Source organism: Artibeus jamaicensis, unplaced genomic scaffold (assembly GCF_021234435.1).
Source record: "Artibeus jamaicensis isolate MK-2021 breed Jamaican fruit bat unplaced genomic scaffold, CSHL_Jam_final contig_3124, whole genome shotgun sequence".
Lineage (NCBI taxonomy): Eukaryota > Metazoa > Chordata > Mammalia > Chiroptera > Phyllostomidae > Artibeus > Artibeus jamaicensis.
Window position 1 is genome coordinate 124,534 of NW_026521722.1, and position 20,593 is coordinate 145,126.

General features: G+C 51.3%; 1 protein-coding gene across 1 annotated transcript; it reads right to left on the reverse strand.

The window, feature by feature from the left end:
• Window positions 1-1,559: 1,559 nt before the first annotated feature.
• CEACAM20 (CEA cell adhesion molecule 20) lies at window positions 1,560-19,019 on the reverse strand. The gene is made up of 12 exons (XM_037125992.2): window positions 18,773-19,019; window positions 15,701-15,778; window positions 14,850-15,128; window positions 14,114-14,395; window positions 12,457-12,735; window positions 9,231-9,509; window positions 7,146-7,260; window positions 6,834-6,919; window positions 5,958-6,019; window positions 5,563-5,598; window positions 5,230-5,337; window positions 1,560-1,785 (listed from the first exon to the last, which is right to left on the reverse strand). The coding sequence occupies exons 1-12, from the start codon at window positions 18,822-18,824 to the stop codon at window positions 1,732-1,734; spliced, it is 1,710 nt and encodes a 569-aa protein (XP_036981887.2). The 5' UTR covers window positions 18,825-19,019; the 3' UTR covers window positions 1,560-1,731.
• Between the last annotated feature and the right edge of the window lie 1,574 nt (window positions 19,020-20,593).

Below are 20,593 nucleotides of genomic sequence, written 5' to 3' on the forward strand. Positions count from 1 at the left end.
TTCATCTCGACCTTTTTTTTTTTTTTTTTTTTTTTGCTTCAGCCCCAGTCATGCCGGCATTTCTATTTTCTCTGACAATTCAAGAAGACTCTCACCTCAGGACCTTTGCATGTGCTGTTTATGCTGCCTGGCAGACTCTTCCTCTGAGGATCTCCCACAATCTGGTCACCTTCTCTTGAGGCATTGCCCCCCCAACCATTGTAAACTTGCAAACAAATCCTTCATTCCCCACATAATCCCTGTGTCCCACCTCATCTTTATTTTCAGAAAACTTTTCACTATGGAACACATAATGTATTTCACATATTTATGTTGTCTGTTGTCCGTCTGCCCTCACCACTAAACTGTCAGCTCCTTAAAAGAAAGGATTTGTATCTATTTTATTACTGCCTTAGTCCCAGCTCCTAAGGTACCTTGCAATAATAGATGCTAAATAAATACTTGTTTTGAATAAATAAAGGTTCCTGGTTCTATGTTAAACACATTAACAGCCAACATCTCATTAATCAGCCCAGTCACACTAAGGGAATTGTGATATTTCCTTCCCACCAGGGAGGAAGCAGAAAATTGGAGCCCAGTTGTGTGAAAATACAGTATTTTTAAGTTTCTTTAAATGCTTCCAAAACACTCCTAGTTTTCCTCACATATATTCTGACCTTTAACAGCTACAATAAATATTCTATTTGAAATATAATTTCTACCCTTAGAGTTCCTTATAACTTTGTCATTGCTTTTATAAGAAATATTTATTTTGCCCTGGCCACACTGCTCAGTAGGTTGGAATGTCATTCAGTGCGCGAAAAAGTTGCTGATTTAATTCTCTGTCAGGGCACATGTGTAGGTTGTGGGTTCCATCCCCTGTTGGAGTGGGTTCAGGAGGCAGCCCATTGATCTCTTTCTCTCTCTCCAAAAATCAATGGAACTATGTCCTCAGATGAGGGTTTTAAAAATATATATATTTCTTTTATATCTGGTTAACCTACTGAAATGTTATGAATTCTTAGAGTATTCCATTTGATTCTCTTGGCTCTCGTAGTGAGATAATCATCTACAGATAATAATTCCATCTCTTAAGTATTTTTAACCAGATATCCCCTTTCATGTTGGGTTGCATTTGGCTACTATTTTCAAAACAATGTTAAAAGCCTAAGATCTTTGGCTGACTCACACACTTCTCTCTGAATGCTGTGTCCATCGGTGGTGTTGCCTATTCTTATGATGCAGCTATGGCCACGCCAGCGGCTGGGTCTCAAACACTGGCCCTCTAATTCCAGATTACTTTTTCCCTGTCTCTGTTGTTTTTAAAAAAAATATGAGTCAAAAGCCTAAGATTGCCCTGGCTGGTGTAGCTCAGTGGATTGAGCGCGGGCCTGCGAACGAGACAATTGCGGTTCGATTCCCAGTCAGGGCATATGCCTGGGTTGCAGGCTGGTTCCCTGCAGGCCAGTTCCCAGCAGGGGACACACGAAAGGCAACCATACATTGATGTTTCTCTCCCTCTCTCCTTCCCTTCCCCTCTAAAGATAAATAAATAAAATCTTTAAAAAAAAAAAAAAAGCCTAAGATTTAGTGAGATCTAGAGTCCAAAGCCTGAATAACACATTGAAACAGAATGTCCCAAAGTTTGCAAAGAGAGTGGCTGGAATACAATATGCATCCAATAAATGTCATTGAACGTATGACTGAGCATGGTTTCTGTAGAATTTCTGGAGAAAGGATCTTTCCCTTCCATTACACCGAGGGCTTCATTTGGCAGTAAATGCTGCATTCTGGATTCACAAGCACCTGTTACACAAGGAGAAAAGGTGAGTTCCATCTTCTAGGTGAGCCCTCCTTCTACTTGCTGTCACCCAGGACCCCAGCACCCTAGCACTCTCCTTCCTCAACACTGAAAATTCAAAAAGTCATCCGTCTGTGTTATTGCACTTCAGTCACACTGGCCCCTCACTGTTCCTGGAATGGCCCATATATTTCTCCACAGTGGAGGACAGTGGCTAAGGTGGCGCCCATAACCCCCATACCCTGGTATCTGTGCCTTGATGTTATCCCCACCCCCTGACCTTGAGGGCCAGACCTGTGACTTGCCTCTAACCAGTGGAATACGACAAAGGTGCCCTGAAGTACAGGATTGTATGCACATGATTCTGTTACATAAGATTGCGACTTCTTTCTTGGCTTTGAAGTAGTATTGTGACCTGCCTGTGCAGAAGCCCACATGGCAAAGGAGGGGGGTGGCCTCCAGCTGACAGCCAGCAAGATACCGAAGCCCTCAGATGATGACCTGCAAGGACCTGAGTGCTGCCAATAACCACATAAGCTTAAAAGAGGATGCTTCTCCCAGTCAATCCTTGGGTAAGATCTGAGTCTTGGCCAACACCTTGATTATAACCTTGCAGAAGACCAATATGAGCAGTGCCTGGACTCCTGATGAACATAAATTGTGAGAAAGTAAACGTATGTTGCTTTAATTTGATAAGTTTGTGGTACTTCATTATGCAGCAACAGATCACCAATACACCCACCTCAGCGCCTTTTAACTTGATGCCCCTCAACTTGGAACGTTCCACTCCAGACCCTCTGCATGATTCACTCCTGCTCATCCCTCCAGACTGTAGCAGACACTGAGTTGACTGACCTGACACCCTTCCCCATGTTTCTCCCTCGCCTGCTTTTGTGAAGAGACTGGGAAGGGTACCACCTCACTTTCTCAGCCTTCCTTGCAACATGGACCATCATGTGACAGCATTTACGCGAAAGAGATATAAAAGGAAGTTTGGTAGGTGAGACTTCCAGGAAGAACATTTCTTTTACTGATAAAAGGGAACAAACGTGTCCCAAGACCCTGATAAAGAGAGGTGCCAAGGAGGCTAACTTTGTACCAGTTCATAGCTGATGGGAAAACTGACCAACCTAAACACGGTCCATGCAACAGTCTGAGCCAGTCTGATTCTTCGCTGAAGAATGTGAACCTAGAAACCCTAACATAGTAGAGGATGTTTTATATAATCGGAAGTCATGGAAGAGGAGGGACCAGAAAAGTTGCCTAGGGTTTCAACCTGGACTCAGAAAAATGGAACCAATTCACAGATCGGCTAAAGTGAGCAGTCCCATAAGAGAGAAAAATCTTCCTGATAAGATTTTGGGCCCCATGTGGCCCACAAGTAATTTCTGAAATGGAATTATCTGAGATTCCCCAGTGTTCTTCCAATGAATCCCCATTTTAGCTGAACTACTTTCAGAGGGTTTGCCTTGTAAAATAGCCCTGGGAGGTGGCTCAGTTGATTGTCCCATACACCAAAAGGTTTTGGGTTCGATTCCTGGTCAGGGGACACACCTAGGTTGTAGGTTCAATCCTTGGTTGGGGCACATAGGGGAGGCAACGATCAATGTTTCTCATTCACATCAATGTCTCTCTCTCTCTTTCTCTCTCTGTGTCTTCCTTCCTCTCTCTCTCTCTAAAATCAACAAACATATCATTGGATGAGGATTTTTAAGAATCTCTAAGCTACGCGGGGCATTCACATCTTTCGAGAATGGTTCCTCTGACAATCGGGCTAAAGTTTGCTATCCTTGAATTGCCTCCAAGGCAATTGACTGACTTATCCCCTGGAATAACAGGGAACACATTTGTCTCTCTACTTTAAGCCAGCCTTCAGACACTAAAATACTTGAATTCTATGCCCCTAAACTGTCTCTTTTCCAAACCTAACAAAACATTGTCAATAGGACAGTGTTTGGCCTTCCAAACATTGGATTGGAAGGCCATGGATTTGCCCTTCCACCTCTGAGCTCTTCAAAGTCCATCGGTGACGGCCTCCCTTAGACTACAGGCTGTGAAGTTCATCCCTGGACAGGGAGTAACCTGGCCAGTTCCAACAACAGGTGTTATCACTTGAGTTCTCTAATTTCACTTGCCCTTAGAACTCGGAAGCCATCACCCAAGTTAGCCGACCTTGCTATGGGAAGCCCCACTTATGTCTGGATGAGCCAGTGGTTTTTCTTCCTTTCAGGTGATGAAACTGATAGTATTTCTCTTTTTCATTTGGCCACCAGGGAACTCAGAGACAAATAAGACGTATAGGGACAAACACTAGGCAGGTCCAGCGCATTTTTACATTTTATCCACATCTTGACTTCCTACTATTGTTAAAAATACTTTTTCTGATTGTGATTCCTATTTCTGATTTAGCCCCATTTTATAATGTGGTGTGATTATAGCACCATTTTATAAGCCTGCTGTGAACTGCCTCAAGTCCCCCAAGGGAGAAATGTAGGGGAGTAAATATCATGAAAGAAATGAAGGATCGGAAATAAAAAGAAATGAGTTAAAAGGACTAGGTCAGCAATGCAGCTGACAGGGACGGGGAAGGCATGGGTGAGATGGAGAGAAATGGAATGGAATGGAAGGGAAAATTACGGTGGAAAACAATGAAGTCAGATACAATAAAGTGGAAAGACGAGTAATGAAAACGAAGGCAGGGTCACAATGGAACTGAGTGGGAAAGACTGCAGACTCTAAAATAATTAAATGGCATTGAGTGAAACTGATGCAATAGCATGAAATAAAAGGGAATAAGGGTAGGAAATTAAGTGGGAAGTATGGAATGGAAAGTAACAAAGACGTATGGAACTGGAGTGCAATGGAGGAAAACAGCAGGAGCAGGTGGAAATGAAAGCATGGAGTGGAATTCAATGGAGTGGAACGGAATACAGTAGCGCGAATGGGTAGAGAGGAATGAAAAAGGATAAAAGGAAGAGAGTCAAGCGAAAGGGAATGGAAAGCAGTGAAACAGAATCGAATGGAAGGGGAAGGGATGGGAACAAGGAAATTAGGGAAAAGAAAGAAGGAAATGGAAAGAAAAAAAGCGAATAGAAAAAAATGTATAGAATGAGAAGAAACAGAACACAGTGGGATGAAATGAAAGCCGATCACGTGGCAACGAATGTAAGTAGGGACGTGGACCGGAGAGGAAGCGAGGGCTAAGGAACAGAGAGGATGGGCTGGGTTAAACAGAGAGCTGGAAAGAGCAGGAATGGGATGAGATGGAGAGGAAGAGGATGGCGATGAAGTGACGCGATGAGATGGAAATGGATGAGGTGGGGTTGAAAAGGTCCTTAAAGGGAAAATCTCTCGATAGTTTATTTCACAGATTCTTCAGCAAGGAGGGACAAGCAAATTGGCCATAGCTCTCAACCTCTCTAAAGACTCTACACGACATAAAAAAATACCTCATAGATTGGCTCTGTGTTTCCTTTTGGTGGATGCAACGCAAGTTGGGGCGATGGGTTCCTGGGGCCGTGAGAATAGCCCTCAGAGGTTGCAGAAGGCGGTTTCATCTGCAGGTGAACGGAGAGACTGATTAGCGTCCACAGGCGCAGACTGCCTTAAAATCACACTGTCTGGAAAGTACCGATTTGCACTTTCTACTTTCTCCCCATCCCTGGCCCTGCAATGCCCCAGAAAGATGTAGGCAAGATGGTTCCTCATACTTGCCAAATCTAAAACTCTAGGATTGTGTTCCCTCTGCAGCTTTAAAATCAAATCCAGCAGAGTCAATGTACCTCATACAACTGCTCTGGGGGCTCTGGAGGCAGCGTCTGGGGACAGAAAAAGAAATGAAGAGGTCACAGGGCTTGGGACTGGGGCCACGACAGAAATTCTCAGAAGTGGCATTAACCTCAGAGGCAGTTACATCTCTTCTGATTCCCAGGGGGGCTCAAGGCTGTGCACTGTCACAGTGAAGAACAAGAGGACAAGGAGAAGAGGTGGAAAAGCCAGGAGGCCCTTGGGATCCCCTGAGATGACAGAACAGGAAATGCAAGCTGGCACTAGGGTCGTCAAGGAAACATGCCCGACCCCCTCCCACCCCAAGATATGGGACTGGAACAGCCCTTCTAGGCTGAAGAAGAAGAGCCAGGCAGAGGAGCAGGGAGGGTCCCTCTGGAGCATCACCCACCTTTTTGACCTTGACCTGATCTTGAAGTTCAAGTATATTGTCGTACACAGTCCTTGGCCGATCTAGAGAAATCAAATGCCAGCCCAGGGCTGGAGTTAGGAAGAAATCTGAGGGGAGGGGCTGTTTTCCCGGGTCACTGCTATTCCCAGGAAGGAAGTGATAGCAACCTTCCTTTCTCTCTCTCTCTCTCTCTCTCTCTCTCTCTCTCTCTCTCTCTCTCTCTCTCTCTCCAGGACTCCTCACCAATCTCCAGCAAGCTTGACCGGAGATGTCCCAGAAAACTAGCTCCTGGTCAGAGAAGGCTCTTTGATGAAGCAGATGAAACAGAAATCTAAGACCTAGCCCCAGCTGCACGACTGGGTCCCCAGTCACATGGGTTTGTCCAAACTGAGCGAGACTGGACAGTCTCTGGAGGACTTCTGCCTGCTGAGGACCATCCTTCCAGAATTCTAGGCTAGTGATGGCAAAGATGTTTCCCTTTGCCTCTGGTCAACTCCCACCCATCAGTAGAGGTGCCTGGTCCACTGTGTTGAGATGGATTCTGAGGCAGGTTTGGAATCAGCAGAGAGGAGTGTTGTGATTGATTCCTTCTGTCTGTAGCAATCAATCAACAAACTTTTCCGAGCTTGAGGGAAGAGAGAAGGGCAGCATGGGTGCCTTGTTTTCACTGTGGCTGTTGGAGCAGACAGAACTCAAGAGTTCCTCACTCTAATCTCACCCATTTTCCAGATGGAGACACTGAGGCTTGGAGAAAGCAGGGCTTGCCCATAAGATCATAGTGACCTGGTGGCCAAGCTGAGAGCAGGAGGGCTCCCAGCACCCGCCCCTTCCCCAGCCCTCACAACTGCCCTGGGTATCAGCTACAAAGCCACTTACCCGAACTGGGCTGGGCAGGGTGCTTCTCCTTGGAGGTACGTGTGGCGGCCTCATGGATGGGGTCCTTTGCTCTTTTCCTTGAGGGCCTGAAACCCCACAAAGTCCTCATGCTTCTGTGCATCTAGTCCATCCCATCTCCAGGGGCTCCGCTCACGTGGTACATGCATTCGTAGGCCATGCCGCACACCCTCTGAATTCCCCATGTGCCCGGGACACAGCTCATGGTAAGCAACACCCCCCCACCCTACCCCCACACACACTGCACGGCAGGGCCCCCAAAGGCCACACCTCCCAACCCATTCCCAGTTTTACCATCTGGCATTTCTGATGTAAAGCAAACAGCCCAGCCCGACGGACAGGGCAACGACTGTCAGGATCCCGATGGTAATGCCAGCCACGGACCCTGCAGACAGCGATGCCTGGGGACCTGGGTCAGAAGAGAGAACGGGGTGGGGGGGGCTGGACCTGGCACCCTCCCAGCCCTGCTCCCAGCCCCACTCCCAAGCCTGTGGCTTCATCGCCACCTCATTTGACGAGGCTGGTTTTCCAATCACGGAGAGCTAGAAATTTGTGGTAGCAATAGCCTGACCTAGCAGCTGTGTGACCTTGACCTTGCTGTTAACCTCTCTGTGCTCCAGTTGTCTCTTCTGTAAAATGGGAATAAGAGGGTCAACTTCACACGGCTGTGCGGCTGTGACAATGATCCCGCTTAGGATGATGGATCAAAAAGGTGGCTTCCACAGGAGAGGGCTTTGACAACCGAAACCTGGCTTTCCCCTGCATCACCCTTCACTCTCTGGGACCCTGCGACCCAGGACAAGTGACTTCCCCTTCAAGGCTTATTTCTTCATCTGCAAAGTGAGGGAAGTGATACCCACTGCCCAGGACTGTTGTGAAGGTGAAATGAGATCTTGAATGTTAATATTAGGCACGCAGTAGGGGATGGATTCATAAATGACAGTGGTTATTATTAATATTGGCCTACTGTGTGCCCATCCTGCTTCTGCCCAGAACCTTTCTCAAAGGGGCTACGTTCAGCCACAGGGATCGAGAAGGCAGCCAATAGGGTCGGGCTACGAGGAAGGGGGTGGGCACTGGAGGAGCAGGAGGGGTTTCCCAGGTGCCTGAGCGGTTCTCGGTTTCATTCACGGAGCTTCCATTTCTTTACATGTCAAACAAGCATAGCGATTTATATCCCTACAGGCTTTTTAAGGGATGCAATGAGATCATGTGGAAAAGCCCCAGCGTCTGTGCCTGGCACATAGTGAGGACTCAATAAAAGGTGATGATGATGACGATGATGATGATAGAAACTGACATCCACCAAGCTCTAAGCTCTAAGAGTCTTTCCTACTGCATCTCATTCAAATCCTACATCCCGGGAACATCAAGTGAACTCACTGCTTCCTCTTCTGAGCCTCTGGTTCTCCACCCAGGAAATGGTCCGAACAAGACCAGGGGGCTTGTCCGAAGAATAAATGAGGTAATTCGGGAAGCCGCATGGGGTCCTCTGCTTAGTGGACAACTGAGAAGGTTGCTCTGGAGGCAGCCAGCCTGGTTTGCAACCCTAAGGACAGGGCCGGAGTCTCCACTGTCCAATAGAGATGCAGGTCCGCCTCATAGCTGGCAGGCAGAGATGCCCAAGAACTATTTGCGGATATTATACATAGAAAGACTTGCTCCAGGCGTGTGGTGCAGACTCAATAAAGAATAATTCTATCTGTTTAACAAATGCAATGTCAGGCACTGCCATAGAACTTTACACATTAATTAGTCTTCAACAAACCTATGATTTATATATATATATGTGTGTGTATGTATGTATGTGCATATATATGCATATGTATGTGTGTATATATATATATATATATATATATAAATATATATATATAAAGCATAATTATTTTGTTTGTTTTACAGGTAAGGGATCAGAAGCCCAGAGAGGTTAAGTAACATGCCCACGGTCACACAGCTTTATAAGCACTGGAGCCAGGATGTGAGCCCCACTAATAGTGACATTGTGTTGCCTGCTCAAGACCTCAAGACAGACATAGAGAGACTCACTGCCAGTCACACCCGGTAGCTACTGATGTAATTCCCAATTCCCTCAGCAGCTCACTCCTTCTCTCCCTGGCTCATTGTACTTCTAGGCAGCTATGAAAGGCAGGCATCACATACCCCATCTACTCCGGCAGGAAAACTGAGGCTTGGAGCAGCCTCAGAGGTCTCCAGGGCACGCGGCTAGAAAGTAGAGGTTCTAGGGCCCGGGCGTTAGGGGTTAGGGTTGAACAGCCCAGGGCTGGCAGCCTGCCCATGCAGTGCACTCATTTCTACACCTCTAGCCCAGGAAAAGCCACTTTTACCCCCAGGAGAAGGCAGTGCAACTGAAGGACTCACCAACCACACTGACCAGGACCGAGGCGGAGTGGGCCAGGCGGGTCTGAGGGTTGAGCGCCGTGCAGTTGTAGGTCCCCTGATGTTCCCAGCTCAGGGACTCGATGACCAGCTTCTCCCCCGTATACACAGCGGTGAAGTGTTCAAGGGTCCAGCGATACTCGGCGTCTGGCTGGGACTTGGCCCAACACTGCAGAGTCAGGCTGGAGCTGAGCTCCGCCTGGACGCGGCTGACCACCCCGGACTGCGACCCCCTGGTGATGTCCACGTGGTCAGGGCCATCTGTGTGCAAAGCCAAACATGTGTCCACCCTCCACTGACGAGTTATCGTATCTTCTTCCACATTGCAAGTTTCGTCTTTTTCTTTCTCTAATTTTTTTTTAATCTTCACCCAAGAATGTGTTTATTGATGTGAGAGAGAAAGAGACTTTGATGTGAGAGACAAATATTGATCAGTTGCGTCCCATAAGCATCCCGACTGGGAATCAAACCCACAACCTTCCGGCGTATGGGACGATGTTCCCACCAACCGAGCCGCCGGACCCGGCCTCTTCTCAATTCTAACTCGGATGAATTCCAGGTTGTACCCCAGGCAGCAAAGGCTCTTTTAACTGCAGGTGAAAGGCATCTCGGCAACATAAGAAGAAAACCCTCCCTTTCCCCCTGAGCTGCCTAGTGAGTAGATAGTAATTTGCAACATGGAAGAAGGCAAATCAAAATCAAAACCGAAACACCCTCCCCCTGCCAAAAGCGAATGCTAACAAAGGAGCCTCATCACAAGCTGGGCTTCAGAAATTGTTGCCGTGTCCTGTGAATTTCCAAAGAAATTCTGATGGGATTTCTTATTTAACAACACGTGGCTCTGTAACAATATGTACTTTTACGTCTATGTATTCTCTGTGGTAGAGACCCCAGTGGGTTTTCTTTGTAAAGAGCATTTGCTGTCTTCTCACATCCGTGAAGGAAACAAATGAAAAGTCTGGTGGATTTCTCCTGCAAGCCAAGAGTTTGAGTCTTGTCTTGTTTAAATTATCGTCAGCTACTGGGAAAGAAGCGTGCAAAGAGTTTCTAGTTGGAACATTCCGGGAAAGGAGGAAAATCCTGCCCCTGCCCTCTGCTAAATATCTTTGAATCTGTTCTTTTCTCCCCGTCCTAACCCGGGGTCCACCAAGCTCCCTCCTCTGCCCACTGCTTCCTGGTCTCAAATCCTCCACACAGCAGCCAGAGGGGTCTTTCCAAGGGCGACCAGGACACTCCCCCACCCTTGCTGAGAGCCCTCCCTGGCTCCCCAGTCTCCCCAGGATAAAGCCCATGGCTAACGAGCTCTCTCACCCTCTGGCCTGCGCTGGCCCCTCCAACCGCCTCACTCACCTCTCCACACCTTCCACGCTCAATCCAGGAATAAGACCCCGCTTCGTTATTCCACCCTCGTCATGTTCCCCTCTTGCCTCAAAGCCACTCCGTGTTCTCTCTCTTCTCTGGGATGCTGTTGCCTGAGTCTGCTCTACCTAGCTGACGTGCTGGTGCATCAGATCTCAGGAAAGACACCGCCCCTCACTGTGAGCCTTCCCACACCCCGCTGGCTGGCTGGGCGTCCTATGGGTTCCCCAAATCCTCTCATCCCACGGCAGCGCTTATGGCACTCTGTGTTCTTTGCCTGGTGGTTGCTCTCCCAGACCCGAGTAGGCTGTGAGCTCCGGAAGTCATGCTGGCTCTCACCAAGCTCCCAACACGCTGATCAGCATAGAGAGGACAAAATAGGAAGTTTTGGTTTAATGACGGAAAGCGAAAGGAAAGAGAGAGCAACAGAGGAGCGGAAAGAGGAGAAAGGTATTGCATTTAGCCCTTTATCTGCATCTCCGTGCTACAGCAACGTGTATAAAAAGCGGACCCCTGCTTCCTCCTGCTGCCGGAACCTCTTCCCCCCCAATCTTCTCCACCTCAGCTCCTAGTTTCTACATCCTTTGAGTAGCTCGGGCAAAAAGCCTTGGACTTGTTCTTGACTGCTCTCTTTCTCTTTTGCTTTATGTTAACCGGTAGCAAATCCTGTGAGTTTGATATTCCGAATATATCCGTAATTTGACCACCTCTCGTCACCACCCACAGACGCCACCCTGGCCCAGCCCCATCACGTCTTGTTAGACAATTGCGCTCGGTCACCACCAGGGGGCGCCTTGCAGCCCTCCAACGGCCTGAGTTGAATTAACCGAAGGTCCAGCTGCTCCGCCCTGAAATCCACTCCCTGCCTTCCTGTGGGCTGCACCCTGCCAGTATCTGAGTGTGCTGGGGAAACTGAGGCAGGCCCCTTCCCGGGAGCCATGGGACTCCCGACAGCCTCGACAACGTTTCTTAGACTGCATGGTGGTCCACATGCTTCCACCCAGCCCAGGGATCCCTCCCTTTCCCTCTCACTCTGGGTCAGGCTCGCGTCCCAGCCCCACGGCTCTCCCAGCCTTCCTGGCTCCAACTCTACTTTTTGTCCCAGGAGCATCTCCCTTAATAAAATCTTTGCACACCTATTCCCATGTCATCCCACCTTGGGGGCTGCTTCTCCAAGGACCCGAACACACCCTTTCTACAGCCTCCACCCTCCCCGCTGCTTCCGCTCTGTAGACAAGAGCCAGGGAGACCTATGAACCTGTCTGGACTTATCCCTCCGCTGCTCAGCGCCTCTGTGGTTCTGGTGCCCCCACCGCTGCCCGCAGTGCCCTGCGTGACCCGCCCCGACGCTGTCACCTGCTGACCTCTCCTGTTCCACTCTCCCCTCTGATTCACCTCTCTGGTCGTCTTGTTTCCCTTGCGGCCCTCTGGCGTGCCACACACGGCCTATTCCCTCCCCCTGGAGCTCTCTTCCCTTAGCTGCCTGCACGACTCACTGCCTGCCTCCTTCCAGTTCTGCCCCAAGGCCACCTCCTCCAGGAGGCCCCCCCTGACTACCTCCCCCTGCAACACCTCCCCCTCCTGGCCCTCCCTGGCCCTGTCGCTGCCTCGTGGCTCTCCTTGGCCTTAGCACCGTGGGACACACCACGCGTCTCTCCCGCTAAGCTGTTCATGGTCTGTCTCCCCCACTACTGTGTGGCCTCCTCCAGGGCAGCGGCTTTGTCTTCTTCGTACCCAGACATGCCTGGCAGAGAGCAGATACCCAGTAATTGTGGAATGAGTGGCTAGAGAAAAAACTACAAGCGAGGGAGGGAGGGAGTCGGAGAAGGTCCAGGCTGGGCTGACTCACAGTGGATGGTCAGGCTGAGAGGGTCGCTGCGGGTCCAGCTGTCCCCGTGCCAGACCTCACACGCATAGGGCCCCGTGTCGTTCCTCCAGAGGCGGCGGATGACCAGGGTCCTGTTGTCAGCAGACAGCACCAGGTGCTGGCTGGGCAGGAGGGGCCGGCCCCTCACTAACCACTGGACTGGAAGCCCCTCGTGGCTGGTCAGGCAGGTCAGGGACACGGTGTTGGCATTCTCCACGACGCTCAGGCTTGGGGTCATGATGAGAGGCTTGGTCGTGACTTCTGGCAACACAGACATAGAGGAGAAGGTTCGGGGACACTTCCCCAGTCTCCTGCCCAGGCCAGGCCCACGGGGCTTTCCAAGGATGTGTGTGCATGTGTCATGTGTGGTGTGTGTGTGTGTGTGCTTTGCATGTGACTATATTGTGTGGGTGGGATGTGCAAGTCTTTTGTGTATGAGTGTGTATTGTATGGTGACAATGATGTGAACATATTGTGGGTTTTGTGTGTATGGAGTATGTGGTTGTATTTTAGGTGCGTTTGTGTCTGTTGTATGTGTGGTATGTGTGTGTGTTTTGTGACTCTGAGGTGCGGTTGTTATATGTATGCATGTGTGTGTGAGTGTGTGCTGTCTGTAAATTTGTTTCTGTACAAAAGTATGTGTTGTGTGTCTGTGGTGTCACACCATATGTGTCACATGTATGTGTTGTGTGGTGTAAGCACATGCTTTGTACATGGCTGTGTGGTGCATGTAGTCTGTGGATACACTGTGTGCTGCATGTCAGTTGTACGTGGGGCATGTTGAATGCATGGCACATGGTGTTTTCTGTGTTGCGTGTGGAAATGTTGAGTGTGACGTGTGTGCTGTGTGTATGTTATCTACACACAACAAAGGGGTGGGACAAAAGCAGGTTCACAGTTGTGAGTACACAAAACAGAGTTTATCCTTGTATATATTTTAATTATTGCATGTTTTCCATATGAACAACTGTAAACCTACTTTTGCCCCATGTTCCATTGTGCATATACGTGTTTTTTGTGGGAGTGAATTTGTGTGTTTGTGGTTTTGTTCATTGTAGGTGTGTTGTATGAGAGAGACATGTGTCTGTGTTTTATATGCATATCCTGCGTGTTGGTTTGTATCATGCACATGTGTGTGTATTGGACACATGTGTTGTGGGTGGGGTATGGTGTGTGTGTCTGCAATGTGTTATGTGCTGTGTATTGTCTCGTCTATGTCTATTATATGCATGTTACATGTGTTTTATGTGAGTGTGTCATGTCTGTGGTCGTACATGTTGTGCTTGTGTTACATGTTGTGCTTGTGTGGTTTGTGTCTCTTGTGTGCTGCGCACATGTGACTATCATTTGTGTGGGCGACTCTGTGTGTGTGTACGTGTGTGAGTGTTGTGTCAGTATTTCTGTCTGTTGAGAACGAACCCCCAACTTCCGGAGAAGCGGATCATGACGACCACGGAGACCAGGCAGATCTCGTGGAGGGTGTACCGAGGCAGCAGCAGGGCCCTCCTCCCCTGTGGTCGGAGCCCGGCTCTGCCACCAGCCACAGGGGACACCCCCGCTGCTCTGGGTCCTCCTCAAACTCTGGGGGGCTCTGATTCTCGTGGGAACCAAGGAAAGGAGCAGAGCAGAAGAGACTCACCAATGACTTGGACCCTGAGAGCACCCAGGCGGGACAGCTGGGTGGCACTGTTGTTCACCAAGCACCTGTACGTGCCCTCGTGTTCCCTGGACACGGCGTGGATGGTGAATGTTCTCTTGGTGAACGATGGGGAGGAGTCGTTGGGGAGGAACCAGGAATAGGTTGGGACTGGGCGAGACTGCGTTGTCACCGAGAAGGTCACGTTGGAACCCTCTACCACGCTCACCACCTCTCCGCTGGGCGCGCTGGGCGCCACCTTGATGTCAAAGGGGTCAGGACCATCTGGGAGGACAAAGGAGGTCACAGCAGCAAACAATAGCATCAGCACCCGCTCTCTTAGAGGATCTGACTGGGATAATACTGCTCTTTCTCTTCTCCCCACCCAAGCTCTGGACCGATCATGAGGAGATGCAGGCATCTAATGGAGAGAAAATGCCAGCCGTGTTCCTGGACGGGACAGGATCGGAAGACATAGGAAACATGCCAGCAAGTGCTTTTTCCTTCTTCCGACCCAGGCAAGACTTTGAATCAAACAGGGGAAGGTTAAGCTCAGTTTTAGATACATTGAGTTGGATGCTTCTGGTAGAATCCAGGCGGAGGTATTAAACCAATTACACACCTGGAGTTTAAGGGTAGACAAGTCCGCATTTGGGTGGTATTCGAAGCTACGTGACTAAACGAAAACACCAAGGAGGTGGATGTCAGCAAGGGGTTAGGGGCACGGAAAGGGACTCACAGTTCACGACCAGGTAGGTGGGGTCGCTGCTCTGGGACCCCTGGCTATCCCAAGCTTCGCACTGGTAGCTCCCGGCGTCCCCCCGCAAGACAGGGGAGATGGTGAGCACCTTGGCATCTGGGGACAGCTGAATGCGCTCATGCACCACCAGCGGGCGATTGCTGAAGACCCAGTGGATGACAGGGCTGATGTCCTTGGTGTCACATTGGAAGGTCACATTTTCCGCATGCTCTGTGACAATGCCCGGGTTGATGGAAATGGTGGGCTTGGCCAGCAACCCTGCACAGGGAGGGAGAGAGAGAGAGAGAGAGAGAGAGAGGCAGACATGCACAGAGAAAGACCAAGCGAGACATAGTCAACAGAGGAGCCCAGAGAGACAGGGAGAGGTTGACATGGTCAGAAGACACATAAGCTCAGGGCTTGAGCTCAAATCCTGGAGCTACTGCTCATTCTGGGCGTGGGCTTGGGCAACTTACTTCCCCCCTCTGTACATTTGTCTCACGCGGTTGTAAAAATACAGCAGAAGGTCCGGGACCTGATACTGGGTTGATGAATATCAGCTCCAAAGAGAATCAAGCCAGCCTGGCACCAGGGATGGCAGCTGACCTCCCCCACCCGTGGCTATGGCCACACTGCCTGCCGCCTTCCCCCCGGCCCCCCGGTGCAGCGGATCCAACCAGTGGTTGCTAGACCCCAGCCGGGCCCATCGGGTTCGTCCTGTTGGGATTTTGGACATGGAGCTTTGACGGGCGCTTGAGAATCACAGCCTCGTTTTCTGTGCCCACATCTCTGAATCAGCCATGAGTCTGGAGTGCCTAAGGGGTCCCCAGCACAGAAACAGTCCTTCTCACTTGAGCTGATGTTGAGCAGGTCGGCGTCAAGGTTGAGCTGGGTTACAGCGGGCAGGCTCCACAGGGTCAAAAGTGAGGCTGGTCGGGGAGAGAGGAGGTACTTATGGAGGGAGAGGTATGTTGAGAGGGGAGGGCGTCCAGTTCTGTTCCTCATCAGCAAAGGATCTCCATCCCCAGAGGCCGGACTCCTCCTCGATACTTACTGGCTGTGGGACTTGTGGCATGTTTCTATCTTCTCTGAGCCTCAGTTTTCCCAGCTGTGAGATGGGCACAGTCCCACCCGCATCCTAGGGCTGTCGTGGGGTGGTAGCGAGCACCGGCTCCCTCTGGGGGAGGTGCGTGATCAGCCACCCAATTGCACCCAGAGCGGGAGAGACGCTCAGAGAGATGAAGTCATTTTCTAAGACCACACAGGAGGTGGCAGAAGCCAACCTTGGACCTGGCCTGCCAGCTCCTCCAGACTGTGTTCTCAACAACCCCACAAGCCCAGGGATGGGCCCAGATCCTACCCCTGATGAAGGGCACTTGTGCTCTTCTGGGGGTGGGTGAGGAATTTCCCTGGCTCTTCCTCAGACTTGCTCCCAGGCAGAGACGTCCCTTGCATGAGGGAGAAAAGGGAAACCAGATAGTAAGAGTCTCCGGTTTTACGCCTGGCCACGCTGCACAGTTTCCTGGAGGCCTGACGAGAGGTGGGCATGGGTAGGGGCCCCTAAGCTCAGCAGCCATGGTCTGGTGCAGCTGACCTTGACACGCCCTCACCCTTCCCTGCAGCCCAATTAACAGGGGCCGATGACCATTTTTCTCTACACCCTCAATGTCCCCAGTCTGGCCCCAGCACTACCCCGTCCCCTGCTCAGCCTTTTGGGAGCAAATACTAACTCTGATGCCTACTGGCTCTGCTATCATGGGCAAGGGGCAAGGGGCTCTGTCTTCGTGAGCCTCAGTTTTTTCAACCGCGCAATGGGGAGAATAGTAGAGCCTAGTGCCTCGGGTTGCTGTGAAGTCTGTTGAGATCTCAGGGGCGACACGCTTATTACAACAGTTCACAGTAAGTGTTCAGTCGCATTATTACTCTAATCTCTTATGTCTGGATTTTCTGCAGCCAATGCCGTTAGCGGTTAAGTCCACACACAGGCTCAGAGTCCACCCGCCTGGGTTTGAATCCTAGCTTTGCCATTTGTGCGGGGGCAGGTGATGTTCTCTGTCCGAGTCTCAGTTTCCCCATCTGTAGACTGGGATCATAATAGTCCCTGCCTCATTGAACTGTTGTAAGGATGAATGAAAAAATGTGAGTGAAAGCATCAGTGGGGGCCTCACCACACCCGTCTGAAGTGAATATCCCTCTGTGGGGTCTTCACTGGGCACCCACCCTCCTGCCTCCTCCCGAGTCCGGCCTTCTGTGCACCAGGAGGAAGCCGACTTTGCAGAGCAATGCACAGTCTCTCTCTCTCTCTCCCCCCTTCTCCCCGCAGCAGGACTCTGGAGCCCCTGCAGTCAAGCTGAGCCCTCACCTCTGCACACCACACATCGCAAACCACATCTTCGCCTACAAAATGCTTTTTGTATCAAAATACTGCAGTTTCCGCCTTTTGCCTCGGATACCCATTAAGCATAAGTTTCACCTCCATCCTCTGTCTTGATGTTACAGTAGAAGTTAGCTACATATTAACAAAAAGAGAGGGAGCAGAACAAAAACAGCTCGATTACCGAGGAAAGGACTCTGACTTGGGGTGTCGGAGTCATGAAAAAAGAGGCTTTAAGCCCTGGCTGGTGTAGCTCAGTGGATTGAGCGTGGGCCTGCAAACCAAAGGATCACTGGTTTGATTCCCAGTCAGGGCACATGCTTGGGTCGCAGGCCAATTCCCAGCAGGGGATGCACGAGAAGCAACCTCACATTGATATTTCCCTCGCTCCTTCTCTTCCCCTCTAAAGACAAATTTTTTAAAAAGGAAAGAATATTTCTAAAAAAAGAAAGAAAGAAAGAGAGAGAGAGAGAGAGAGAGAGAGAAAGAAAGAAAGAAAGAAAGAAAGAAAGAAAGAAAGAAAGAAAGAAAGAAAGAAAGAAAGAAAGAAGGAAGGAAAGAAAGAAAGAAAGAAAAAGAAAGAGGCTTTACAGTCACCCCAGGGAGTCTGCCCCACTAAGGGGGATGGGGGGTGGGGGGTGGGGAATGGCGGAGAGGAAAATTCTTTCACTGGGCGCAGGCGCAATGGAAGCCAGGATGGAAGCCGCAGAGGGAAGGAAATAAACCCAGGAAAATCTGGGGAAAAGATCTGATAGGATGAGGACGCAGGCCTTGGAAAAGTCAGGAAAGAGATTATATAGTTTGGAAGAAACCCTGCTTTCTTCCAAGCCCGAGGAAGCACAAGGAAGCCCCAGTCTCTGTAGCGGGAGAGCTGAGACTGCACGGGGTCGTGACCCAGTCCGGGCCCCGCCCTCCTGGACCTGTCGGGCGCAGGTGCAGGCCTGTGGCCCTGGAAGCTGGACGTCTCCCCCAGGGAGACGGAGCTGAACCACCTGGTTGTAAATGAGACGCCAGGTGAGGTGCACCTGGGCACAGCGGACGCGCTCCACCAGCTGAGGGCCGGGGAAGGGCCACATCGAGTGCGGCAGCCTCTTCGAGGCGCCTTCTGACAAATCTTGACGCTGTTGCTCAAAATCCTCCCCTACGTGGGACCTGACATTCCTTCCCCACTACACTGCGGGAGAACCTATTTCCAGAACAGTCTTCCTCAGAGAACGCGGATGCATGACTTCCTGACCCGCTGGGAGGGGGCGCATCCTCCCTCCGCCTGTCTCACTCCCGCTTGTCTGTCTGTCTGTCTGTTCCGTTCCAGTCTTCCCTGCCAGTCTCTCTTCCAGCCTCTCTCTCTCTCTCTGGTTCTGTGGTTCTAACTCCATCTCTCTGTCTCTCTCTGTGTATGTGTCACCGTCCCTGGTCTCTGTCCCCCTCTGTCAAGTCTCTTTCTGTCTGTCTCTATGGGTCTCTATTTCTCCGTGCTCTGTCTCGGTGTACCTGTACACACGCACAGAACCCCCACCCCACTCGCATCTGCAGGGAGCAGGACACTCACCTGAGAGCAGGATGCCTGCCCATTGGGGACCGTAGGAGCCAGGGGGCCCCATGGCTCCCAGTGCCTGGCTTCGGTGCGGCCCGGCTTGCACACAGGGACACCGTCCTCACTCCAGCACCCTGCTCTTCCCCTCTGGCCTGCTGCAAACTCACAGGCGCTCGCTCGGGTGACAGCAGCTCCCAGGACAAATGGGTGGTGGCGGCAGGGGAGGGACTGGTGCCACCTTCACCCTCCACCCCCAGTGCCCTCACTTTGCTTCCTTGACCCAGCGCAGCAAACAGGAGCCCCAGGAACCCCCGGGGTTTCCCCAAGGTGGACAAAGAAAGAAAACACATCCTTCCTCTTGGCCCAGGGCCCTCTTGAGAATGATGCTGCCCCAGCCTCCCCTCCCCCCATCTTTGCCAGGACACAGAGCCACCCCAGGAGAAGGAAGGGACAACTGGAGCCTGAAAGGAACCAGGGCCTGAGATTGTGATGGTGGACAGCAAGGAAAACAACAACAATAATGGCTCCTGGTTGTTGACAGCTTCACACACTCAGGTCCAGTGCCAAGTTCACCACCAGCAGCCTGGAAACCCTGAAGGAGCCGAAATGACGCCCTTGATAAGGATTCCAGGGCTCGGGGAGGGGGTGGGAGACACGGGCGGCCCAGCCTGGTCTGGCTGCTCTTCTGGACCTGGAGCCAAAGTCCACCTGAGGCCTAGGTGTCATCTCCAGGGAGCGAAGGTCAGGGGTCGGAACCACAGGGCCAGCCTGCCGGGGAGAAAAGGCCGCCCGGAAGGCAAGATCCAGCGCTGGTTTTGCTTGTTGCTAGCCAACCAGGGCTTTCCACTTGCCCTGGTGACCTTCTGTACCTGGGTGACCTGGTTTGTTCGGTCATCTGTTTGTTTCCTCATTCCACTTGCCCGGGAACTTTCTTAGCAGCTCACTCTCCGGCCTCAGCGGCTGGGGCACTGAAGCTCGCAGGAGGGAGGTGACTCGCCCAAAGTCGCAGGGCCTCTGGGCCAGGGGTTCCGGCTGCCAGGCAGTCCGCCTCTCAGTGCGCCGCCTCCCGCAGGCCTGCCCCGGCTTCCCGTTGCCTGCAGCCCGATCTCCTCTGTACGCCAGTCAATCACCCACCACACTCCCCAAGTCCATGGTGCCGGTAACACGTTGGCGTCCAAGACTCCCCCACCCCCAGTCATCCACCCCGTTCTGCCCAGAATGTCCGAGTCTTCTGATTCCCCACTGTTCCTCAGCCAGGCGTCCCCCAGACGGCCTCTGCTTGGCCCCACCCTCCGCCCCACCAACAGGACGAGCCCCCACTAGAGCGGACTTCCCAGATCAAGGAACATGGTCTCCCCCTACCCCCAAGTCCCTGCCCCCTCTCCACCCCTGGCAGGTTCCCTCTTTTCTTGCCCCAGCAAGCGAACGGGGCTTTTTGGACTCCTCCCTGTAGCACAACGTCTACTTTGTTTCTAACAAGTGAGAATCAACCCAGTTCCGTCCCGCCTGCCCCCTCACCGACCAGCCCCAGTCACGCAGGCTGGCTCCCAGCTGCGCCTTCTCATGCATGACCCTGACTGACCTCCCAGTCCGTGCGTGACCCTGGCTGCCCTCAGCGAAGATTTCTTTGGCCCTACTCGGGGTCAAGCATTGTTTTAGGAGCTTAGGGCACAGCAGCAAATGAAACAGACCCAGACTTCTGTTCTTAAAGGGATGACACTGTATGGAGGGCGGGGAGAGGGGGAGGGGGAGACAAAAAGTGAGAAACATGGTAAATCTCGAATTGTCTATGATGTTTAGAAATGGATGAGTGTCGTGGGCGGGGGTCAAGGTCAT